General features: G+C 44.2%; 1 protein-coding gene across 1 annotated transcript in view; it reads left to right on the top strand.

Annotated features, from left to right (window-relative positions):
- The first annotated feature begins 40 nt into the window (after positions 1 to 40).
- Positions 41 to 24400, top strand: part of LOC125951800 (protein Gawky-like) — a 29368-nt gene continuing 5008 nt past the window's right edge. The window contains exons 1-9 of the mRNA XM_049680853.1: positions 41 to 912; positions 6461 to 6747; positions 6830 to 11447; positions 11507 to 11875; positions 11985 to 12583; positions 12660 to 12813; positions 12904 to 13455; positions 13548 to 13902; positions 14037 to 24400. The exon at positions 14037 to 24400 is cut by the window's right edge and continues 5008 nt beyond it. Coding sequence (XP_049536810.1) covers positions 8688 to 11447; positions 11507 to 11875; positions 11985 to 12583; positions 12660 to 12813; positions 12904 to 13455; positions 13548 to 13902; positions 14037 to 14176 — 4929 coding nt within the window. The 5' untranslated portion in view covers positions 41 to 912; positions 6461 to 6747; positions 6830 to 8687 and the 3' untranslated portion in view covers positions 14177 to 24400. The remainder of the gene's footprint in view (positions 913 to 6460; positions 6748 to 6829; positions 11448 to 11506; positions 11876 to 11984; positions 12584 to 12659; positions 12814 to 12903; positions 13456 to 13547; positions 13903 to 14036) is intronic.

Raw genomic sequence — 24400 nt, 5'->3', positions numbered from 1 at the left:
ATATTGTAGAGAAAATGGTAGTCTACAAAAGCGGTATTAAAACCTGTTTCAAGCTCGCAAAACCTGCCGAAAAGTGGGTGTTTCTGGACTCTAGTGCGTTCGTGGTGCTCGCTCGTGTGTGTACTCGGAGGAAAATCGAAAACCCCCGTTTGTTCCATTGCGAAATTGGCTTAGAATAGAATTTTCAATCGCCGTGAAAAAATTCTCCAAACGCTCTCTCGTGTGAAGGGCGGGCGAACCACCTACCACCCGACAACCCCAACGCCTTCTTATTATTCTTTCTGCTTTGCCCTGCGTGCGTGTGTGTGTACGTGGATTTATTTGGGGCTCGCTACGCTGGGGATCGAAAAATCGGAAAAACGCATTTGCTCGTAGGCCAAAGCGCTACCTGCTGCTACCTGGAGAAGTAATCCGCCTAGTAAACCGTCTAGTGTTCCGTGGAGACCGGGGTGCAGCTTGCCCTAAAATCACCGGATTTGCAATAGTAATGGCAACCCGATGGGAGGAGGATATGTGGTGGGGCTGCAGTGCGAGTGCCAATAATATTTGAAAGTATTTCGAATGCGACGTGGAGTGCGAGCCGCGAGGTTTTCTTATCGCTGCCACCACAGTTCTTGGGGCTCTTCATCGTTCGCTCCAAATTCCATAACTTCATCAAAAGCAGAAGGGGGCTGTGTGCGTGAGCTGCTAGTGCGCGGTGTGGTCGTCGTAACATATTTCATCTCGGACCGGTTATGCTTGAGAGTGCAGCAGCATTGGAAAGATGTGAAAATTTCGTTCCGACGCCATCATCGCTAGTAAACGGCCCCATCGAGCAGCTGTGCTTGCCACGACCTGGAATCAGCGAAACCACGAGTGCAGGCCAACTCTACTCAATCATCGACACACATCCGTGCGGCAACAGTGTGATAAGTAAGTGCGCAAAATTAGAATAACAAAAGTGTCTCCTCGTCTGGGGCAGGCTGGGTGGAATGCACACACCCCACTTCTAATCCTGCTGCGATATGCGACCTTGGGTTTGATTGTTTTGGCTCTCACGCTCCCGCTCTCGCTCTCGCTCTCTGAACGCAAGGACTCGCTCCTTTCGGAGCAGTTCGGCCCATGAATGGGCAAGGACTGGTTTTGGGAAGGTTCACAAAAAAATGTTAACAATCTCGTAGTAAGACGCACCGCGGACGGTATCGTGATGGTTGGTTCTCTGACTGTGCTTCACCAAATGTCCCGGAGTGTTCAGTAATGGTGTGCCAGACCATGGCCCTGGATTAAACAGTGAATTTATTCCTATCTGCAAAGTTGTAACATGTTGGGTGCATCGCAGTTGGAAGGATCTTGTGCATAAGGATTAAGAAAGCCAAGTGCATTTCATGTGAGAGAACGAATAAGGTTTGTTGTTCCTGATGGAAGGAATTTTTCTGCTACTACACCGTACAATGGATGTGCTTAACAACAGAAGGATTGTGGTTTGTACACTGTTTCATCATTTTTTTGTGCAGCATCCTTCAGAAAATAGTCGATGTTACCGGATTTTCAATGGTGGTACAAAACTGCGTACTTGAATCCACAGAATTTCTTCAAAATGGCAGCAGCGATAAGCTATCCGTTTGCTATAGCTTATCAGCTTCTTGTTACTGAACTTGTTACTCTGTTTCCGAAAATAACCAGTATCAGCAAGTACCATGCCAACCAAGCAGCCTTAATTCTCCCGTACGCTTGGCAAATTTTGAATTGACGGCACCAAAATTGTGATTTTAAAGGATTTTGATGCAAACTGCCCTAACCTTATCCAACGCGTAAAGATACTTCATTTCATTCGTTTGGTTTTGAGGTTCCGAATCGCGAGCCTGGATTTCGTGACGTCAGCGGAGGCTTGTAGGTTTTGCACAGGAATTCAGGTTTACTGCCACCCATTTAGGCATGTGAAAAGGCAAGGCATACCAACGATGGACTCAATCTCAGCACCAGAGCGTGGTGGGGATACTGATGCCCACTGATAAAGGTGAGGAAGGCAAAGAGGAGCTCCGGAGGGTGAGGATTCATCGTAGGCATGCGCAATTGGTGTCCGCAGATTTTGTGTCTTGTTGCTGCTGCTGCTGCTGCTGCTGCTGCCGTTGTGCCACTGCTTCTATCCTGCCCGTCAGCGAACCTCCAGGCAGACGGATTAAGGGGCCATTTTCATCTGTCGCAGCACAGTATTTGCGTGGGCCGTCGTGCGATTATCCGGACGAATTGGAGACAGAGTCCAAAATGAGCGCGAAACGCACGTTCGTTCTCTCTCTCTCTCTCTCTCTCTCTCTCTCTCTCTCTCTCTCTCTCTCTCTCTCTCTCTCTCTCTCTCTCTCTGTCGAGCTGCCGATAGGGAAACTATAAATAAACATCCAAATTATGAATTACATGAATTTGCATCGTTTCGATCGATGGAGTAACCGGAGTATACTAATGAAGTGGAACCATATTTGCGATGCGTTAGCAAGAGCCAGTTTTGATTGATAACGATGGGCGTAGGATGACGCTCGCGCTCCGAATACGCTGGAACACATAAGTGCTAAAATTGAAATGGAATATTAATGAAATCGTTTTTGATTTGGATCAAATTCGTGCATTTCTTTGTGTAAATTTTCCCTGTGAAAATTGTTGCGTTTCAACCCATCTGCGTGCGCCTATAGTATTCGAAGGATGACACCAAAAACCATTTGGCTAGATTAGATGTTCCACTAGTGACGATTCCGAGTGTTTGCTTGATCCGTGTAGTGACCGGAGCGACCTTGAATCACCACAGCGAACCGAAATGTGCGGTGTTGTTTACCCAACACGGTTTGGCTCAACACTCACACTTCGATCGGAGGTGAACGCAACATGTGCCGTACAGAAGATGATTTGTGAATCCCCGGCCGTTGTTTTGGGGGGAACATTTTAACACGATTCGATGCCATTATTGACTCAGGTTGTTTAAATAATATAGCATTTTTCATGTTTCAAAGTACCGGTCGTTCAGTGCGTTCAGTTAGAAGAAAGTATTGTGCCATTCAAAAACGGTTTGTCTCATGTTGAACGATCATTGCCCAGTGATGATTGTAATGAGGCAATAACGATCTTCTTTTGTAGCACTGCAAATGGATTAATAAGTCTTCGCAGGGGCGGCAGTGATCTTGCTACTTTTAATAGAGAATTTAAACCTGTTATTATGTTACATAGCGTGTGTTAAACAAAAGGTAAAAACACATTTCTAGATTCGTGCACACCATGTGCCGTGGATTGCTGCCAATAGGCAAACATGATAGCATCACTTATGTACACACCTGTTCATCAGGGTTTTGCTGGTAAACTATGCTTTAATGCGCTCTATGCCTCTTGTGCACTCCGGCATCACACTTGCCTAGTTCCGGTTGGTTGCCTACAACCAACTGGGGCTGCTGGGGAGGCTTAGACTGGACTGGATAAATGTTTACGGTTTGGTGCAGCACAAGTTGGTGTTTGTCTTTGTGCCAGTTTGCAGAGCGGATCCGATCGCCACAAGCAGATATTGTTGCTGTGTGTCTGCTGCTGCTGCTTCTGCTGCGTGTCTAGCAAGTTGTTGAAGGTAGTGTAGGTGCTTTACTGTATAGGCTGCAATTGTATTTTCTATATAAAAAAGGTGCTAATGGTATAGATCACTTGTTTGTGATCACGTGTTAATTCTATCCGTCCAAAAACTTATTTGCCTATCATTTTATGTGACTTTACAATCAGCAATACTGTTTTACAAATATCATTCGGTTGCCGTACCGCTTATCGGTCAATGGGACATCCGTTGACATAATTTATGTAATCGTCATTGTTGTGGCCACTCCCACCATTCGTGCCGCGGCTTGTGGAACAGAGGTTCATAGCTTAACCCCTCGATCCATGCGCCACGTATCGTAGAAATCGTTCAACCGAATCATGCTCTCGTTTGGCCTCAAATTCAAATGGAGTTGTATGTGCACCGCTCACCGTTCGTTTGTGTGCATGCTGCTGGTGCACGGAGGCAAGAGCAAAGAAAACGGCCAAGATGGGGCCGGCACTGAAAACCACATTTATAACCCCTTATGCTGAAGTGGTAAGAGTCGTTTGCTGGTAAAATGCGATCACTTTTTTGTAAGAAATCTTTCAATAAAACAGGGTTTCCAATTTATTATTCGAAATCTCTACGCTGTATGATAAACGAGAAATCCAATGCAACTGCATGTATGTAGAACTGTTGTTTATTTTAAGGGATAACGTTTGCAAATGCTAAGGACAGAAATTATTTTTTTAATCAAAAAGCTATTTTATACTCTATTTTTAATCAAACTAAAAATGAGCTGCCGATCTCAATGAGTAATGTCTACTGGCTTTGAGTGTTGGTTTAGAGTAGTTCAAATAATAGTCAACACTTTTGTAGTGTATAGTAGTAACCTTGTAGTCGCTCGTTTACTTGCTCACCACTACCATTGACGGCACATCGAAAGCCACCAAACCTCGCGCTTTCTGATGCGGGTACTACGCTGCGGCGTTTGTAGTGAACCGCTTTACGTAATAGTTTATTGAACCGTTTGTTTTTATTGCGTTTTGGCTTTGTTTACGTGCCCGCGATGCAGCCAACTGATGGGGGTGTTCGGGCATCGTGATCTGTGCTGCGTGTCGAATGACCCCACGACAACGCGCAGCACACCGAGCACTACCGAGGCGGATTTGCGTTTCTGCGCTTTCCGTTTTTGGGGCCAACACAGATTCGCGATCGCTCATTTGGTTTTGTGGTGATGCTGGAATTTCGAAGGGGGACGCTGTGCTGTGTGTTTGCACCAAGAAACAGGACGATCAACGACAGAATATCAATCTAAAAATGGTTCAGCAAAATACATCAGGTATATCTTGGGAATTATTTTGAAGTAGATTTTTGTGTACTTATTGGGTGATTGTTTTGTTGAAATTAGAATAAAGGGTTTGAAAAGACTATCAGATAGAAATATTTGACATTAGAGATTGGCTTGGAAATAATTCCATTCCATACACAATTCCTGCAAACACAGTTAAAGAGGTGATGTTGTGCAACTGGGCCAACGTTGGCATTCGATCGTTGTGGACCACACCAACGTTCAACGACCCGCATGACGGGCAACGGTACGCCATTCTTGTGCCACGTCGCGCACCTTTCGCGAGCCCTCCAGTCGGTCAACGGTGCGTCCGTTTCCTCCGAAATTGTGTTTTGCGAAATTCATTCATACCTACGTTCCTACGAGCTCGCCACAGAACTCCGAAACCGTGCTACGAACGTGATTCTGTGCCTAGAGGCTAAAGACGTTCACCGGTCTACGAATCAGAAAGCCTCCGCCAACTCTGAACAAGGGTCTCAGAAGAAGAAGACGAAGAAAAAGAAGTGGTATACCGTCTGCGTTTTCTGGTGCGTGTTGATCGTGATGATGCAAGTGCTCTTGGAGCCCTTGAGAACAGAAGAATAGAATGTTTGAAAGCTAGACATGTTATGCTGCGATGCGCCACGTACACTGGTATCTTTCATACATTCGGTTAACGTTAAGTGAATTAAAGAGGGGCGTAGGCGAAATGCCGGTGAGATTTATAGAATTTAAAAACATTTCTCGTATCCCTTGGAAGTCTGCCAAAACTTTTGCCGATGAAATATGGTAGAAAGAGGGCATTTTGGTAGATTCGATTGGATGCTGATAAATATCCTAAAATACTTTAAGGATGCCCACTCACTGTCATACAATATCAATTACTGGTTTGTGATTCGAACCAAAATATTTCTCGCATTCGCATTTAACTATTGCTCCATGTTTCGTGTTGTCTTCTGGGAGGGGTAGAACATCGGCTCGAGTCTTCTTTTGTTCTTCTGTTACTGTTCTCTCGCTGCTCCGCTGATCCCCAGGTAACGGTATCCCAACAAACATAGCAGACCGCGAGAATGATCACAAAGAGAATGGAGCGAAACCACGACGCCGGCACGATGGTGGTCATAATAATTTCGGTCCATGAGCTACGGAACGGAATGCAATCTCTCCGCATAATTGGGGTGTTCGCCAGGCGCAAGTTCAGGCAACGGGCCATGATACCGGAGGTTGGTCGTCGGAGACGCAGCTTTTCTCTTTGCTGAAGGATGAAGAGGGATCTCTGATGAAGCAATAAGTAGAAGCATGACGACATAGAAATGGCTACGGTGGGAATGGCCACATAAGATCCTATTGAGGCAAGATGGTCCCACGATGACGATGGCACGATTCCCGCGAGTGAAAAGCGGAAAAGCTCTGAATCAAATTTTATTAGGCATTAGGTTTTGGGCCCTGGTCATGATTCAAAGCTCGTTGCAAACATGCTTGGAATGAGGAAGTGAGGACATTAAAGAAGTTTCGCTTGTTTTGTAGTTTCCAGCGACGCCACCCACTAGCAGGATAATCAAAATTTTTCATTCTTCTTATCGCCACTGTTTCTTTTCTTATCATTTCAGTTGATGAAACCAATTCAAAACAACAATCCACCGAAAGAAGAAAATAGAATAAAAGCAGCAAGGATGGTATAGGAGAGAAGGCAAAACGACGACGTATAGTGTGATACTAGGCAATCACAACCACCATCCATCGCATCGCAGCTATGCACGCATTCTTTGCGAGTCTGGATGGAATCGTTTGATAAAAATCTGTGATATTACTTCCACAACCTGGGTTAGAATACCCTAGATGAGCGAGTGTGGTTGCTGGAGTGTAACTAAGGGGGCATATATCTCCGTCCTAAGAGGTAGCTTTGGTTGGGACTGATTGCTGGCGATCGTCTGCCTGGCAGCTAACGTTGTTTCTCCCCCTTCCCTCCCCCTTTGCAGGTCCGACGGAACAACGCATCACGATGCATCGTGAATGAAGCAGTTAGTGGAACAAGCTGCTTTCTCGTCCTACTCCGGTGGCGCCAGCAAATTGATTTTAGATTTAATCTAATGTTAGCACAGCGGCAGCCAGATGGTGAAGGTGCTCTTAAGCTTACGGAGGCTCAGCATCATCCGCAGGACTCGCTAACAAATCATAATCGAAGTTAGTCGAGTTGAGAACAATCAATCTCTCCGATCGATCGTGTACCTGCGGCTTAACGGCGGCGTGGACTCGTGTGGGGTGGTACTTTCAAAAGGAAACACCAAAGTTGATAATAACCACACACAACAAAATATAACGCACGCGCACGCATCCAGGCGCGCAAAGTAGTAGTTAAGTGATCTAAAAGGAACGAAGCAGCAGCGGCGATCGCAGCAGCAGCAGCAAACACTCAATACCAAATAATCTACAAAACCCCGTGATTCGATGATCCACGCTACACACACAGTGATACAATCTCTTCAAGTATAGTGAAATCTTCCATTGTCGCTGCTAGCGATTACATATACCTTTGAGGTTGTTTCCTCCGTGCGTGCCGCCAGATTAGGGATGGTAGAATCGTCTCCCAAACCTTTACCGCTAAGCAACCTATCAACTCCACTTGTGCGCGTATTGATGCCGTTGACAGTTCCACTGGGCAATTGCCATTTTACCTGAATTTCGCGCTGCAGTGGTGCATCAGCGCAAAGTGGAAAGGCACAAACCCCGCATCGAGGGCATTAATGTTGTGGGAAGAAAGAAAAAAAGTGCTTAAAGGAAAAGCTCAAATGGTAGAACCGGAAACACACAAATCTAATCTCCCTATCCTTGGATCGAAGCTGAAGCGCCGAAGATGTAATACGGTACAGCTGCATCAGGCAGAAAGCTGTAACTGAAGTATGCCAATCTATCTCTGCTATTCAGCAAAGAGGCTATGAACGTAGGACAAACACTGCGGGCATGAGATAACCACCAAAATCAGCTTTAATATTGAACCTACTAGCCCTCTCTGTAAAGCAACAGGTGTTTCATCGATCGATATCGCTGATCGGCATGATCATTCAAAGAAACCATTAAGCACATATATAGAGTTGTTGTCATCAGTATCAGTCACCTGCACCTTTGAGCAAGTGTGTCGCCGATACCTGATCCCGGAACGCAAGGGCCCCGGCGATCGACGGCGTCGTCGATTCGCTAAGTGATCGTCTAGACTGAAACGAACTGACGCGCGGTTTCGCGGCACAAAGCGGCAAGCAAGGAAAGGCCGAACACCGTTTCCGATGTGCAGTGACGTGACGGCGTAAGGAGTCCCTACTGTAGGACACGGGAATTGTGTATCCTGATTGTGTACCGCCAAAAACCGTTATTAAAGTGAACTAAAGTGAAGTCTGCACAACGCAGCAAGTGCAGTTTCTCTTAGCTGGACGATTCGGAAACATTCCAAAAAGCAGTATTTCTTGGTGGAAGGGGAAATAGGAACTACATAGGACTACAAATACGGTATTGCTTGCGTCGCGGTACGTTGCTGTTAAACAGTGAAGCAAGTGACAGTACGGCCAAAGGAATACCGCCATTACTTACATAGCGAGGCCCATGGCGATACAATAAGGCGTGCTCGTTTACTCCTCTATACGTGAAACGCGCTCTACCGAGCGTTGGGATGTGATTTTCTTCTTTACCTGATTAACTGTTAACGTTAGAATTAGGTTCTAGGCTTTCATTAGTAAAGCCGAAGTTTCGGCACTAGAACGCTTCGAAGGATCCGAAAGCCATACCAGGATTCCGTAGAAGAGTATTGGAGGAGTTTTGGAAGTGCGCAAGAACGACGGCATCGCAATGGCAACTGCCCAACAGAGCCCAACCAGCTTCGACGATCTACTGCGGCTCACGGAGGTGCAGCGATCGATGGAAAGACAAGGTTTAGCTGGCGGTCGACTGTGCGGTGGCGGAGAGAGTTCGCTGAACAGTGCAGGAACAGTAGGAGCAGGAGCATGGGGCTCTCCACCGGGTAGCTCAAGTTCTGCTCTTGCTAGCGGATGGAACACGTCCGCTAATCCCATGACAGTGGTGGGCTCCCAGCAACAGCAGCAGCAGCAACAACAGGTGTGGAGCAGCGGACAAACCAGTTTGTCATCATCGGGCCCCCCTGGAGGTGGGCCACGCAGTTCATCACAGGAGCTGACTAAGTCTAGTCTGGTGTCCCAGTCTGGCGGAAGTATGATCGTTGGACCGACGAATGGTTCCGGTAATCAGCAGGGAGGTTGGAATCAAGTAGTGAACACAAACAAACCACCATCTTCCGTGGGTTCTCAGCAACAATCACAAGTGGGACAACAATCGAATGCTAACCCGAATGGCTCAAATGGATCCAACCCATCTGGTCCGCAGGCGCAGCAAGGCAATCAACAGCAATCGACAGCTGGAAGTGGCTCAGGAGGAGCAGGAGCTGCTGCTGCGGTTGCAGCTATCGGAGGAGGAGCTGCAGTGAGTGGTCAAATGGCTACGACACCTTCCTCGAAGCTGGAACATCTGAACTCAATGCGCGAGGCACTGTTCGCCCAGGATGGTTGGGGTTGTCAGCACGTCAACCAAGACACCCAGTGGGATGTACCAGCGTCACCGGAACCAAGCATCAAGCCCGATCCAACCCTCAAAGCGACCGTTAACAATGGGACCGAGCTGTGGGAAACGAATCTGCGTAATGGTGGTCAGCCACCGGTACCGGCCGCATCCCAGAAGACACCGTGGGGACCACAAAGCCATCATGGTGGTACCTGGGGCGTAGATGATGAGACGAGTGCTGAGCCAAGTAACGTGTGGACCGGTGCACCGGGGGCTGCTGGTGGAGGCCCACCTCCTCCATCGGCTGGCGGTAACTCGGTACCGATGGTTGGTAGTGGTCCATCCGTTGGCGCTGGTTCGGCCAGTGGATGGCAGCAGGGAGCAACTGGCCTTACTGGGGCTGGTGGTGTTGGAGGCGCAGGCGGCAGTAGTGCTGGTGGTAACATGTGGCCACCGAGTGGTATCGTTGGTGCAGGAATCGCACCACCCAAGAAGGACAATGAATGGGGTGGTGGAAGTGGTGTGGGACCTAGTGGCGGCGGTGGCGGCTGGAATTCTGGTCCTGGTGATCAGCGTGGAAGCGGCGTACTCGGAGGAGGCGCTGGAGGATCTGCTAGTGCTGGTGTACCGCCGCATCTCGCCTCTCAGCTCGATGGTTTGCCGTCGGTCGATATCCGTAGCATGCGACCACCGGGTGTGCTGGACCAAGGACGTGAATTCCGCGGAGATCCTCGTGGCATTTCCGGCCGGCTGAGCGGATCGTCGGGTATGCTGGAACACTATCCATTGGGAAAGATGCCCCCACCGGGTGTGATGTCCTCGGTTTCGGGAGGCAGCAACGCACCAGGTAACCAGGGTGGCAATCAGTGGCAGCAGCTCAGTGGTGGCGTCACTGGTGGAGCCTCTGGTGGAGCACCTGGAGGACTTCCACCCGGAAAGTCGATCTCAACAGGTGCTGGTGGTAGTGGCTGGGATGATAACTCTCCACCGAGCATGCGTCGCAATCCCAACATCGATGATGGCACCTCGCTGTGGGCTAATGGTCCGGGAGGAGGAGTAGGACAAGTTCGACCGGGAGCAGGTGGTACCGATTCAATGTTACGCAATGGTCGTAACGGACCACTCGGTGGTGGTCTAGGAGCAGGTCCAATTGGTGGCGCAGGCCCTCGTATGCTCGGAGCTGCCGGGGGTGGTCCTGCTGCAAACCAGCTAAAGTCGGACAACATGTGGAGTGGAGGTCATGGCAGTGGTGGCGCTGGAGGACCGGTAGGTGTTGCTGGCGGTCCGATGACACGCAACGGTTCCTGGGATGAACCAGCAATGGGCAATGGAGGAGCAGGAGGAAATTGGGACGACAAAGGAGGACCCGTTGGTGGTCCTTTAGGAGCAGGAGCAGGCTCCTGGATGGATGGTGGTGCATCCGGTGCCGGCGCCCCTGGCGTTAACCAGGGATGGAACAGTAAGAAACCACTCGGTACTGGCACTGGCAGCCTCTGGGCCGATGGCAGCGGTAGCACCGGCGGTGCCGGCAATGATATGATGGGCAACGATTGGAGTGGTGTAGGTCCGGGGCTAGGAAGCGTGACCGGTGCTGGTGGTAAGATGCCCAACAAGTCGCACATTGGTGGTATCGGCAACGGGCCACTTGAGATCATACGGAGCAGCAAACAATACCGCATTCTGTGTGAGATGGGCTTCAAGAAGGAGGACGTCGAATTTGCTCTGCGTGCCGCAAACATGAATCTCGAAGAGGCTGCTGAAATGCTGCAGAGAAATGCCGGAGCCGGTAACCCGAACATGCTCGTCGGAGGCGGTGGGTCTTCCATTGGAATCGGAGACTGGCGACGCGATGATCATCCATTGGGCGGTAGTGGTGCAGGCGGTGGATCTTTGTCCGGCGGGAATGGGAATGCGGGCAGCATGTTTGAACCTCCGTTCCCGGGTGGTCGCTATCTTGGCGCAGGCAGTGGCGGTGCTGGTGGTAACAATGGCACCGGAGGAGGTACCGGTGGTCCTTCCTTGCACTTCCAACAGGTAACGTTTCTTACGATCGATGTGAATACCGAATACTAATCCGAAGCTTTCTATTGCAGAACAACCAAAATGGAATGTCTGGTGGTAGTGGTGTCGCAGGTAATCCGAATTTATCTGGATTGCACGCTCTTTCGTCAAAGTCATTGGGTACGTATCTGAACCAAGCTCCACCACAGATGGGTGCTGGGGTTGGAGGGGGTGCCAACATGACTCCGTTCAATCAAGGTATCAATGCCGGTAATGGTGGTGGCAATGCTGGTGGTGCTGGTAATGGTCAAGGATCAGTGCAGCCTTCGACTCAGCTACGATCGCTGGTGCAGCAGATACAGATGGCCGTTCAGACAGGGTACCTGAATCCCCAGATTCTCAACCAACCACTTGCCCCGCAAACTTTCCTGCTGCTAAACCAGCTCTTGAACAGTATCAAGGTAAGCGAAAACGCGAAATCTCAACAATAGTCCCCGATCGACCTGTTTTCTGACTTATTTCGTACTTACTGCTGGGTCCATCTATTTCACTGTCTTGTTCTCGGAACAGCAACTGCAGGTGACGCAGAACAATTTGCAGCGCAGCGGAGGTGCGGGTAGCAACAACCAGATTGCAATGCTTTCCAAGATCAAGCAGCAGATCGCCAGTCTGCAAAACCAAATCGCAACGCAACAGACCCTGTACGTCAAGCAGCAACAGCAGCAACAACAGCAACAGCATCCACAGCACCAACAGCATCAGCAACAGCAGCAGCAGCAGCATCAACAGCAGCAGCACCAACAGCAACATCATCAGCAACAGCATTCGACGGGCAATAACCCTACCGCGCATATGGGTGGTGGCCATATGGGTGGCAACTTCCATCGGGAGCAAAACGATCTGGCCGCCCTGCAGCACGGGCTGTCCGATCTGTCGCTTGGAAAGGACCACAACGCTGGGCCACCGTTTCATCACGGTGGTACCGGTGGAGGCATGGGTCAATCATCGACCAGTCAGCAGTCACGCTTGAACCAGTGGAAGCTGCCGGCGATGGAGAAAGATGGTAACAACCACGATCTGACGGATTTCTCGCGGGCTCCTGGAACAACCGCAAAGGCTGGTGGCGTTGCCGGTGGTATGGGAACACTGGGCGGACTGCAAAGCGACAGGTAATGATGGCTTCGCAACCACCTACAGGATTGATCTGATCAAGGATCGTCAATTGTTAATTTCTCACAAAAATAGTACCTGGTCATCAGGACGCAGTGGTATGAGTGATACTAGCGGATGGCCGGATAATAGCGCTGCCAATGAACTCACCGCCAAGGATGCTTGGTCGTCTAATCAGGACTCGTTTTCGGATCTGGTACCGGAGTTCGAACCTGGCAAACCATGGAAGGTAGGTAGAACGATCACATGTCACGTATGTGTCGCTGAAGTGGAGCTTCCTTACATAATGTTTGCGGCCTCTGGCTGTCTTCGCACACAGGGCACACAGATGAAAATTGAGGAGGATCCGACCATTACACCCGGTTCCATTGCTCGCAGTCCGATTGCTTCCATATCGGTTGGTTCGGCAAAGGATTCGGAGTTGTTTGCCAACAGTAATAAGCCTTCGCCCACCGATTCGATCAGCCTGTCTTCGTCGACCTGGAGCTTTAATGCGAGCAACCACAACAACAACAACAACGCAAACAACAATAGCACCAGTAGCAACAACAATAACAACAATAGCTACTCATCTGGAGCTGGTACTGGTATGGGCAAATTGGGTGGAGCTGGAAAGAACACCTGGTCAGACAGCGGCGTAACGGGTGTGAGTGATGTATGGGCTGGCGGAAGTAGTGGTGTACCGAAAACCCCTCGTGGACCACCACCAGGTCTCTCTAGTGGCAAACCAGCGGGAACTCCTGGTGGACCCACTGGAACCAATGGCTGGATACAGCGTCCAAGCCATAGCTCTGCAGGCAATTGGTCCGCCGGTGGTGCAACCGGTGCTTGGTACTCGACTTGGTTGCTACTGAAAAATCTGACCGCACAGGTAAGCATTCGGTGGCGTGTTCCACATCATTCTGGTTGGCATCGTTGCGCTGGAGCTGTTTATCATGTGATGTCTGTGATTTTCTCTTATAGATCGATGGTTCGACACTGCGCACGCTATGCATGCAGCACGGACCGTTGCAAAATTTCCATCTCTATCTGAACCACGGTATCGCACTGTGCAAGTATCTGACACGCGAGGAAGCCAGTAAAGCCCAGCTTGCCCTGAATAACTGCGTCCTGGGCAACACGACGATCTGTGCAGAATCACCGACTGACAGCGAGGTACAGGCCATACTGCAACATCTTGGATTACCGGGTCAGAATGGTGGTGGAACACCGTCTAGTGTTGGTGCTGGAGGCGGCACTGGTGTCAGTGGTAACATGGGAAACACTGGCCTTTCACAGACGTGGCGCTCGCCAGCACCGAACGCCAACCGTGGGGCAGGTAAGCGTAAAATGGTCAGGTAGCCTCGCTCTGATTCCGTTATTGGTGGGGATGTCCTGAGATGAGGCATGGTTATGTGATGATTAATGGAATATATTTTGTATGTTTTCTCTCTTCTTCCGCTCTTCTGTCAGATACATGGGGCACATCCTGGTCAACTGCTAGCGGTGGCAGTAATCTGTGGACACCGCTGGATGGGTCTGGTGAACGCGGTACCCCATCGAATCTAAACTCATTCCTTCCAGAGAGCCTGCTAGGCAGTGAGCTCAATTAAAAAGCTAGTTCGCGTGTCCGGTAAGTTCTGTTGTACCAGAAGTGATGATCACGAAGTGAAGCGGTCGAGCAGCAATTAATGCGAAATACGAGCATAGCTCCAATGAAACAATTCGGGAGTAACACCTTAAGAACTGTTTTTAATTCCCCTCAAAAAAGCCGTGAAACCTCTTGCGCGTTAGGTAAGGATAGCGAGATGCATCGTGAATGTTGCTGATAATTTATGTATTTCTGTTCTTCCGACGTATACCTTTAGCTATCTACGCTGTTATTTTGAAGTTTAATATTTATTTGTTACTATCTTTTATTGTTTTTCAACACTGTGTGCATGCGACTGTACGCATATGATGATGTAGATTATTACTTAGTCGACAAAGGGTGGGCCTACATGCAATGATACACCTATTTTCATTTGTTCTTTCGTGGATTGATCCGGCTTCGTGGGACAATATCGCAATGCCTCCCCAATCTTACCGCGTTACTGTTGGTATTTTGGGTAATTGAACATTCACCTCTTAAGCGTATCGTCCAAAACTGAGAGCGGTAAAAACCATTTAACGTATCGTTGACACCAGCCGAGCGGATAGGCAACTATTTGCATTTGCACAAGCAGTAATCGTAGATTTTTTTTCTCCAAAGAAGATAATAAATGAACTATGCATTTCCTATTTATGGCACGTTGGGGGAAGGGGGACAATTCGCTACCCATCGTATGAGCTCGTTAATGTTTATGGTATAGAACATGATATCTAACATATCATCTCTCACACATGCACATCCACTTGACAAGATCTCAAACAAATGAACTGAAAATTCCGTATACTCGCTGAGTTGCCAACAAAATACAAAAAGTGTTTCAAAGCGGAATTACTATTGATAAAAATCCAGAGGAGAGGAAAAGAAACCATGGGAGAACGTTTACCTTTTGCTTCACTGAGTTCGTTTTTGGGTAAAAGTTTAAGTGAAATTGTTATAAGAACGAAAAGAAACAAAACAAATCAAACCGATAGTCTGCTTTGCACGTAATCGTTTTAGGGGTTTTAACGAGCCGGATATCGTTTTCTGCAAACAACGTTTGCCAATTTACATAATGCAAACAAGCACAGTCCATGTCCCGAAGTAATATTTTGGTCTTCATATATGACGCATGGCATTCATGGCAGGTGGTCGGAAGACTTTACTGGAAGTACTGGATGTCGAAACCGAAGGTGATGGTTGTGATTTTCTATGCCAAGCTAACCGAAACGCGGAACAAACAAAACAAAACAAAATCATTTTACAACATTAGACCTTACTAAGTCTCTTATTAGCTTCGATGATTGTCATAAGAAGTAAGAACGGGTTGTATCGGTTGCATCGGCCATACTTTTATATGTAAATCGATTGGTGGTTTTTGTGTTCACACATCTCAATCAGATAAGTCTTCTTTCTGAGCAAGTTTTGCTAGCATGTTTCTCTGTATACATCGTACGATCCTTCTTATGTAGCTTGTTAATTTTACTTTTTTTATTTTGCGTTTGTAACATTGTCTCTAGAAGATTAATTAAAAAGATGGGAACTTTGGAAGCGTACAATAGCGCACATGAAAGCAAACTCGCATCCACCATTACGCGATATCAAACTGCTTAGGAATATAAACCGTTCTACAGGCGACTTCGCAAAGAGAACATTGCGAAACAACTAGCACTTAATATTGGTTGTAGGAACCAAGTGACGAGGGTATAGTAGAATATATATAGCTACACATTGCTCTTACCCTATTATCAAGCGCATCTTATCTAAAGCAATATTTCCTAGATCAAAGTAGTGAAAGGGATGTGCTGAACAGGTCAAGCGTTAAGTGGGAGAGGGATAAGTGCAGAATGAAACAAAAGCAAAAATCAAATAGTGTTAATATATGAAAGAAAAGCAAAAATAACAAAGTTCAATGTAATCATAAATGTTCTGTCCTTGAATGAATATCGATGTCCGTGGATTTTTGGGTGGTAGTGATAGAGCGGTGATCGCTGATCGCCAATAATTTTATATACATGAATTACATGAATGTTTGTGACTTTGTGTAATAATGCGGCCACCTCTACCTTTCGGGCTCAGTTTTATCCGATGGGTTGGTACGGTTGGAGCATCTTATAGGCCAAATATGTGATAAATATAATATTGCTTGGTTAGAACCAGACAGACACTTGAACCAGAGCCTTCGATATAACAAATATGAGGACAGGTAAAGGAAAAGTAGAACAAACAGAAGTGATTAACAATGATTAAGTGCAATGGATCAAACGAATTGTGGCGAAAATGTCGTTATAGTTCGTCGGCTTGCTGTAAGGCTATGATATTTTGTCATCATTAATTATGAAGTTATGACAGTGAATCCTGTGAAGAATGACTGCATGTGTCTTTCGTTTATGACCTCTAAGGCGTAAAACCTACTATTCAAACGTTTTTGATATTGCTTTTAAGTTGTGTGTTTTTCGACTCAGGCGTTCAATGACGATGGGCTATGCGGCAAGTTCGCGAGTCAGCACCAAACCTGATTCATTACGCTACGTGTCCGTACCGCAATAATGCTATTTGTTTTATCAAATCGAACAGAGGCGCACGATTACCGTGGAGTGGAGAGGTGACATTAATGGAACGTTCTTGTTGCTGTTCCGTTGATCAACCATCTATATAAATGATGCCATTTGTAGTGGAAAAGAAAAAAACCACAGCAGCAGGAAAAAATGAAACAAAAAAAAAATGAAAAAGGGAAAAGCGGCAATCCAAACAAGTGATCCAAAGACATACAAACTGTACACGCTGACTTTACTGGTGACATGTGTTGCGCAGTTCCTTCGTCTTCAACAAAAACACACTGCTTCATTTATTGTAATACAAACTAGAGGTCGCCGAAGGGGACAAAAAAACAAACCTTAAGTGAACGCACCGGTGCGTATCCTATACGAATTGTGTGTACAAACTTTCTAGTAGTAGTACTTGAAAAACAACAACGTATAACAACAATACTGTAGCAGTAAGGAAGCAGCTAAGTAATCTGGTATGTGCAAGTAATTGTGAAGATGTTAGTAAAGCGAGGCATATTTTATCATACAAATGCTACAATTGCGTTGCCATTCGATGACATTGGTTCACTGGAGAAAAACGACATTTAAACTGCATCGATGCATAAACTGCAGCGATGAGCATGTAGGTAAAAAAGAGGTTTAATTGGTTCGTAGCTAAAACATTAATACAAAAAAAAAAACAGAACACTCTAAGACAGTCGTTTGAAAAACGTAAAAAAATAGTATTAGATTGTACAACATCGGTCGGCGTTCAGCGTCGATACCTATTTATAATATATCACAATTGATGAGTCCAGAAGAGAGATATTCACATAGGAACACGTAAAATGACACAAAAATCATTTGAACAAAATGAAGAATTTATGTGAGTGTGAGATTTTTTAAGATTTACTGAGTTAAGTAAAACCATAATAAAAGAGTTAGAACCAAGTATTAACACCTTATACTAGGTGAATTAAACATTCAAATATAAGCTGGAGGAAAGAAAAATACAACCATACATGCACACACAGACGCACGAAAGCCAAACAATCATCAATAAAAATTAAATAGTGTGTAAGTGGGACATGGATAAATATTTCTAGAATACCGAATTGATTCAAAGCATTCAAGGCGACCGTCAGCGTAATTCCATGTGGTGTCGCTTCGTGTGGAATCTCGAACCGAGTGAAAATGACAAAAAAAGAGAATAAAATCCGAATTATGACAATATATTTATGTAACACGAAGTTCTGAGCGTAAACCAATACTATGCTGAACCGAAGATGTTATCAATCTTTGAACGACAAACTAAGCTGTTGCTTCGTCACCTACCCACTCACTCAACCTTTTCACGATTATCAACGGGAGTAACTGCGAGAGGTATACTCCCGCAACGAACGTATCAATCGCGTTGTGTCACGCTAGTTTAATTTGGTTTATACTACCGTTTCGTTACATTACACTTTACTATCGCTATAACGAAAAGGGAGTCTCGGGTACAGGTGGCGTTTTGCTGCGTTTCTCGATTCCATTTATCGTTTCTGATAGTAAAATTACCAATGGTTGGGCGAGAAGTGACGTTCTCAAACACACACACATCCACACTGAACTAGTTTTTTATTGTGGGTCAGTGGTTGATTGATTTATCATTCCAGTGGGAAAACGGATCACATAATGCGCTACGACGTAATAGGATCCTTTTCCTCTAGTCATATTAGGGATCAACTACAAATATGCGCCAGCGGCTAAAGCAATAGCTATGAGCAATGGAAACAGAAATGAAACATTTAATCAAGTAAAGAAAGTAAAAATCAAATGCCAAAATTTTGCATTACATCTTTCGCATCGTAAGCATTAGTTATAAACTGAAGGGAAACTGATGAACCATGACTCGAAGAAGCTGCTACGAGAAAGTACAGGTCATCCTCATTGGATAACGGATCCTATCACAAATAATGCAACTGAACCATCTTTTTAACGAAGAGTAAAAATCGTGTTCCTTACCTTTTCCAAAAACAAATACCGCAAAACAAAAAATCCTATCGAAATAACTAAGAGAAACTATAATAAGTGTACTTTCCTCCTCTTCTATGTACTCTTAGTGTGAACCATTATATTACTATACTCGAGTAACCAATCCATTATGCTCTATTAAACTCTTCTATACACTGTAAGACTTGTAAGCATATAAGCGAACTGCGACGAGACAGCGTCAGGTGAATGCGTGTCGAAATGGCTTTGTTCGATGATCGAGAAAACCAATATTGCTAAAACTTGTTGGCACTTGGTCATAAGATTAGACAAGGTTCGGACAAGTAATCATAATAACTGATTGATGGTGCTCTTGAATTAAATAATAATAACAATGAAACAATGAAATTCGTTGCCATCATGGAAGGCAAACTGAACCGACTTATCAAGACTAAAACCGTTGAGAAGGGATTAGACAAAAAGATTTTATTTGAACCTATGAGGCTTTGAAGGAATGCTGATAACAGTTGATATCGAATAGGAGAAAACATTGAATCGTAATATGGTAGCTAAATGGTGTCGATTCATATGATGAACTATCGCAAATGGTAAATTTATATCAACCTTCTATAGTGAGAAGAAATGATTGTATTCTAAAGTTTGGATGGTTATGGCGAAACAAAAAAAAACAAAAGATAACAAAAAAAAAAACAAAAAATATTTTTGAAATATCATGAAAAGGTAACATCCATTTTTACAACAAATTACTAAACAAATACATTGCGAAAGTATATCCAAAGTATAGCACAAAACGAGTGGAATTAAATATCGTGAAGTGAAAAGAAAAACGTTTCGTTTTCCAATAATTACCATAGCGCTACGTTTATAGTGTGTGGTGTGGCATTGGTTTTCTCGAGACAATTTATGAATTGCAGGTTGCTGACGAAAAGGCCTAAAGTGTGTGAGAGACTGGACATCTGCATGGCTGCAGATCGACCAAATGTACGTGAATTGGGTATTCATGACCATTGGAACAATCCGAGGTGTCATGCAAAAAATCCTAAATGATTCAAAGCACAACATACATGGGAAATAGCAACACATTTCGAAATCAACACCTAATTGCTTGTGTTACAATCTTTTGATGTACGGCGATGGCTAGTGGATGGATTCCTTTACGCCGAACGCCCATGATATGAATAGAAACACTGTCATTTGATTGTAGATGCCCCATAGGCTGTGGTAACATGTGCTATAGAATGATGGAGATTTTCGACACAGCAACTCTAGCAATTGTTTCTCGAAAACATAACACAAAGGAAAACTTTATGCTGATGAACAAATATTCGTTAATGTGACAAAATACCATTATATCGCTCGTAATAGAAGGACGTGGTATTAAAATCATAGACAAGCGAGAATATTTCGACGTAACATGATTAGAATTCAATAATAGTGTCAATATGAAGATCTGGTAGTCGGGTAATTGTTATGTGCTTTCCGCTGCTTTCCTCTTTGTGCTTTCCACATATTAAGTGTATAGTAAAAAAAACTCCAAATTATACGTGTATTACAGAAGCTCAACATTAATGTATTTAAATGCTTCAAATTTCATGTTTGAAACTGGAAATGGGAAAACTAAATATTGCAATTAAAATTTGCTAAAATCGTGTGCTGCGTATATCTCTGAAAGACAACTGAATAGATGAAAAACCAATGCAGTCAAACGGATGGTTTGTCTCTTCATGAATAATCCTCGATTATGAAACGCGTAACGATGGTACATTGTAGCACATGTTACTTAAGAAAATCTCATTATCGCCTATTTCATTGGCTTCGGTCAATGAATTCTTCTAGCTTCAAGGTATAAATTTGTGATGTAACTAATTATGTAAACCTAAGTATCTAAAATTGGATTAATTGTTAAATCGAACCCTTAATTGTAAATAATTTCGTTAGTGGTCAGAATGCCGGTGCTGCATCATAAAGACTTGCACAAGTAATTTATGGGCGGTGAGTTATTTCACCTGAACTTATCAATTGAAAGGGAGAAACTAATTAAAACATTCTCTACGTGTTTATGTTTAATTTCCACCAGGGGATAAGTGAATATTTTGTTTAGCTTTGACTTTTTTGTTTCAGTATTGTTTACTATTTTACGGGTTTTTGTGATGTTCGCACGAAAATGCACACCATTACGTATAGAATTACGAGTACAGAGGCAACACTAGCTGATAAGATTTCTTTAATTTTATTACACTCAAAACCTCTACTTCAACCACAATGATAACAGTGATAGGAATGGTCTTGCTGGTTAATTGAATGTAACATTAATTTTAGATCGTCAAAAGAGGCATCTAGTTTTTGTACCACTCGTGCGCAGCAATCACAGCTACATATGCAATGGTTGCAATGGGCTCGCAAATTATCAAGCCGCTTATTGAATGAAGTAGTTCTTTTGAGAATGACCAATGCATTCATACTACTTATCAGAGTATCATAATCAAAGTATAAAAGCAGTCATTTAAAAATACAAAGAAGTCGTAATGACATTGAGTGCCTTAAAGACTGCCACACAGCTCTTGACCTGATAGGAATTTGAATTTGTTCGTCCTTCATTATCTTTCAATTCAGTTCTCTCATATATTCGATCAAAAACAAATTTCATTGAAGAAAACCGACCGAATGTATGAGCTTAAAAGGGCTAGTTCAAGAACAATGGAGAATCAAAGTTAAAGATCTGCGTGTGTATGGACCCATCATACGGCCCTCACACATCTATGTTTTAATCTCAAAGATCTAGAAACTGCATAAGGATACCAAATCTAGCGTTGCTTAACATTCAAATATTTTTTAAAAATATTTGGCGATACATTTCATTCTGCAAAATTTGCCACATAAACTGATTTTAGTTTGCAATTTGGTAGGAGAAACAAACGGAGAACAGTCCATGAGCTGACTGATTTTGTAAAGGAACAATCATTTATAAAATATGAAGCATTACCATATGCCAGGGAATCAAGCTAAAGGGAGCTCATAAAAAGTCAAGAAAACAAATCGTCAGTTGCAACACACTATATACTGGCCACGAACAAAAACGAAAAAGTTAACTTTTCTATTTATTATAGATGTTTTGCGTTGTCTCTTTGTATATATTTAACATTTGATTTATATTGCTAAATCCCAGTACCCAAAATGGAAATGAATTTGGCATCGATGTTCAAGATCGAATACATATCATCGATTAAAATTCAATTCTCTCTAATATCGGCATGATGCTACGCGCTAAAAATGTAGTCTTTCAGTTATAAAACACAATAATTGAGCGAAAATTGAAGTGTTGGGAAATTCGGGATATTGTTACTTATGAGCCAAGTTAGTGATATGTCGCGATCACATGTTTTCACTGATCATTCCACCTGATCATCGGCAGTATACGAAGTAACTGTAACTGCGAAAGTACAAATCGATGGTCGATCGATGCAATGAACTCAGAATGTCTGAAAGGATTCCGAAACGAATTTCATCTGAGTTGACATCGACTAGATCGAAACGATTGTTCGACTGTACACACAGGGGCATATTACCGTGGACCGTGAGGAGGACATCATCAAGCGTCATTCGATTTGTGTTTGCGGACATAGGACAATGCAATTGCACAATCAAACACAAAAGGAGATGTTTAATCCACTACAATCAGGTGCCACAGATTAGTATCACAAAATGTGCAATTCGGAAGTCGTCTTCAACAAGTGCGGTGTGACTGAAAACATGTCGTACATCTCTTAACACATAATGCCAGGAAGCGGTTGTTAGCGAAGGAGGTGTGAGCAATCTGCAATGATTCTACCAAAATCAGATGTGCAATCAAAACACAAAGAATGGGTTCACTCTTTTGCCTGGGACCTGGGCAGTTGAAGAAGAAGTGTTTGCACACTATAATGTACCTGTGAATGCGGAATACGTTGAGCAGACAGCAAGCGTCACGGATAATTTATGGTGCAAGAAAGGAACCAACATTTGCATGCTAATGACATGATGGATATTATCACGGTGATAGTGGAAACAATAGTTCTGGGTAATATAAAGTGTGTTGAAATAGCATCATTTTATAACCGCACTGGTACACAGGGGCAGGTTAAATAAGAGGTAAGCGAAAAACAAAATCGTTCCAAAAACGTTAGTAACACGGTGCTAAACATGGAGAACACATAGCCTACAAGAAGAGCAGTCAAAAGGACTCACGAGAAGGATTATTGGGCGAGTGCTTGCGATTGATTAGGAATTAGAGTATTGCTCTACGATCCTCAAAGAACGCAAATTTCAAGCCAATGTCTAGTTATCTACTATACGGAGCGATATGTAATGTTTTGTTTGACATTACTAACGTACAGGGCGAACAATGTCTTAGAATAAAATACGCTAAGTTGAAATTCAAAAGGCGAAGTTAGATAAAACATTTGCGGGCAAATTCGAAAAAAATCTTCTTTAGAAATTGATAACTCACATCTAAACCCAAAACAAAGCATATAAAAGGACAAGATGTGTGAAACGTCCTTTTCCGTAGGGTTAATTTTCCTTCCTCATATAATTAGACGATCAATTAATGTAAGTGTACGAATCCAGGAACAGATAGGGAATCTCTTTCCGGCATAAAAAGCTTAAGACGAGCAACAGGTAGTATGGAAAGTAAAATCATGTTGTATGATGTAAAACAATACCACACCACCATTTAAATAGGGCGATCGCTAGTGATATTATCGAGACATGATCGCCTTATTCACTTGACCAATATAAACACCGAAACCACAACAACACGCATGCAAACCAATTCTCAATATTTTTAACTCCTCATTGGAGTGTGCGCTAGCGTTTCCTCGAAAAGGCAAATGATAAATCCTAAATGAAATCTAAAGGCCCATGCCAACGATGGAAACGATGCATGTTGAACAAAATGACGAATACCACCTAAAACAACCAAGCAAACCATGTTTTTCTCTTTGATAAGAAAGCGTATTTTCATTAGGAAAGATAATGTAGACAGCTAAAGTAGAACAGTGTCGCCCCAGCAATCATTAAACCTGTGTCATCAAAAGCTCAATCAAAATAATTCAAGGAAATCAAGTGCAGCGAAGATAAGAAATTGTGAACAAACACGTTGAAGATACCAAGTGAACCTAAGTGCGTGTCGCGGATGGCCAAAATGCAACACAGATCTTTAGTTCACATCAGGATTAGTTTAGGCTAATCCTTATCCCGCTAGTGGTCATAAATGATTTTAAACAGGTGCGAATCGTATGGTTCGTTGCTGGTAGATCAAATCATTCTTTTGGTTTGGTTTAGATAATGAAGTAAAGTGCAATTAATTCGCGACAGTTTGGTGCATCACAACGAAAGCGTTTCGCTGTACAATGTATCCATTCAGGCAAACAGTGATTCGTATTACAGCTTCGCGCTGCTATGTCCAAGGTTAATATTTGTTTGATAAAATCTATAGATTAGTTGTGTTTATGCCTATGTTGAGACTGATTGGCGAAACAATATGCCATGTCGCACTGTAGACAGTAAATCGAGGCTAGGCAATGTGGAATTTTGAATTATGAGACCAAAAGGTGAAATCCGAACGCGGAACGAATCAATTTTAAGATACAAAATAATTCGCCAAATGTTGCGTGTTGTGGGAGAATAAGCAAACCTGTTTAAGCTTC

Source organism: Anopheles darlingi, chromosome 2, assembly GCF_943734745.1.
Source record: "Anopheles darlingi chromosome 2, idAnoDarlMG_H_01, whole genome shotgun sequence".
NCBI lineage: Eukaryota > Metazoa > Arthropoda > Insecta > Diptera > Culicidae > Anopheles > Anopheles darlingi.
This window is presented reverse-complemented; position numbering and strand designations above follow the sequence as displayed.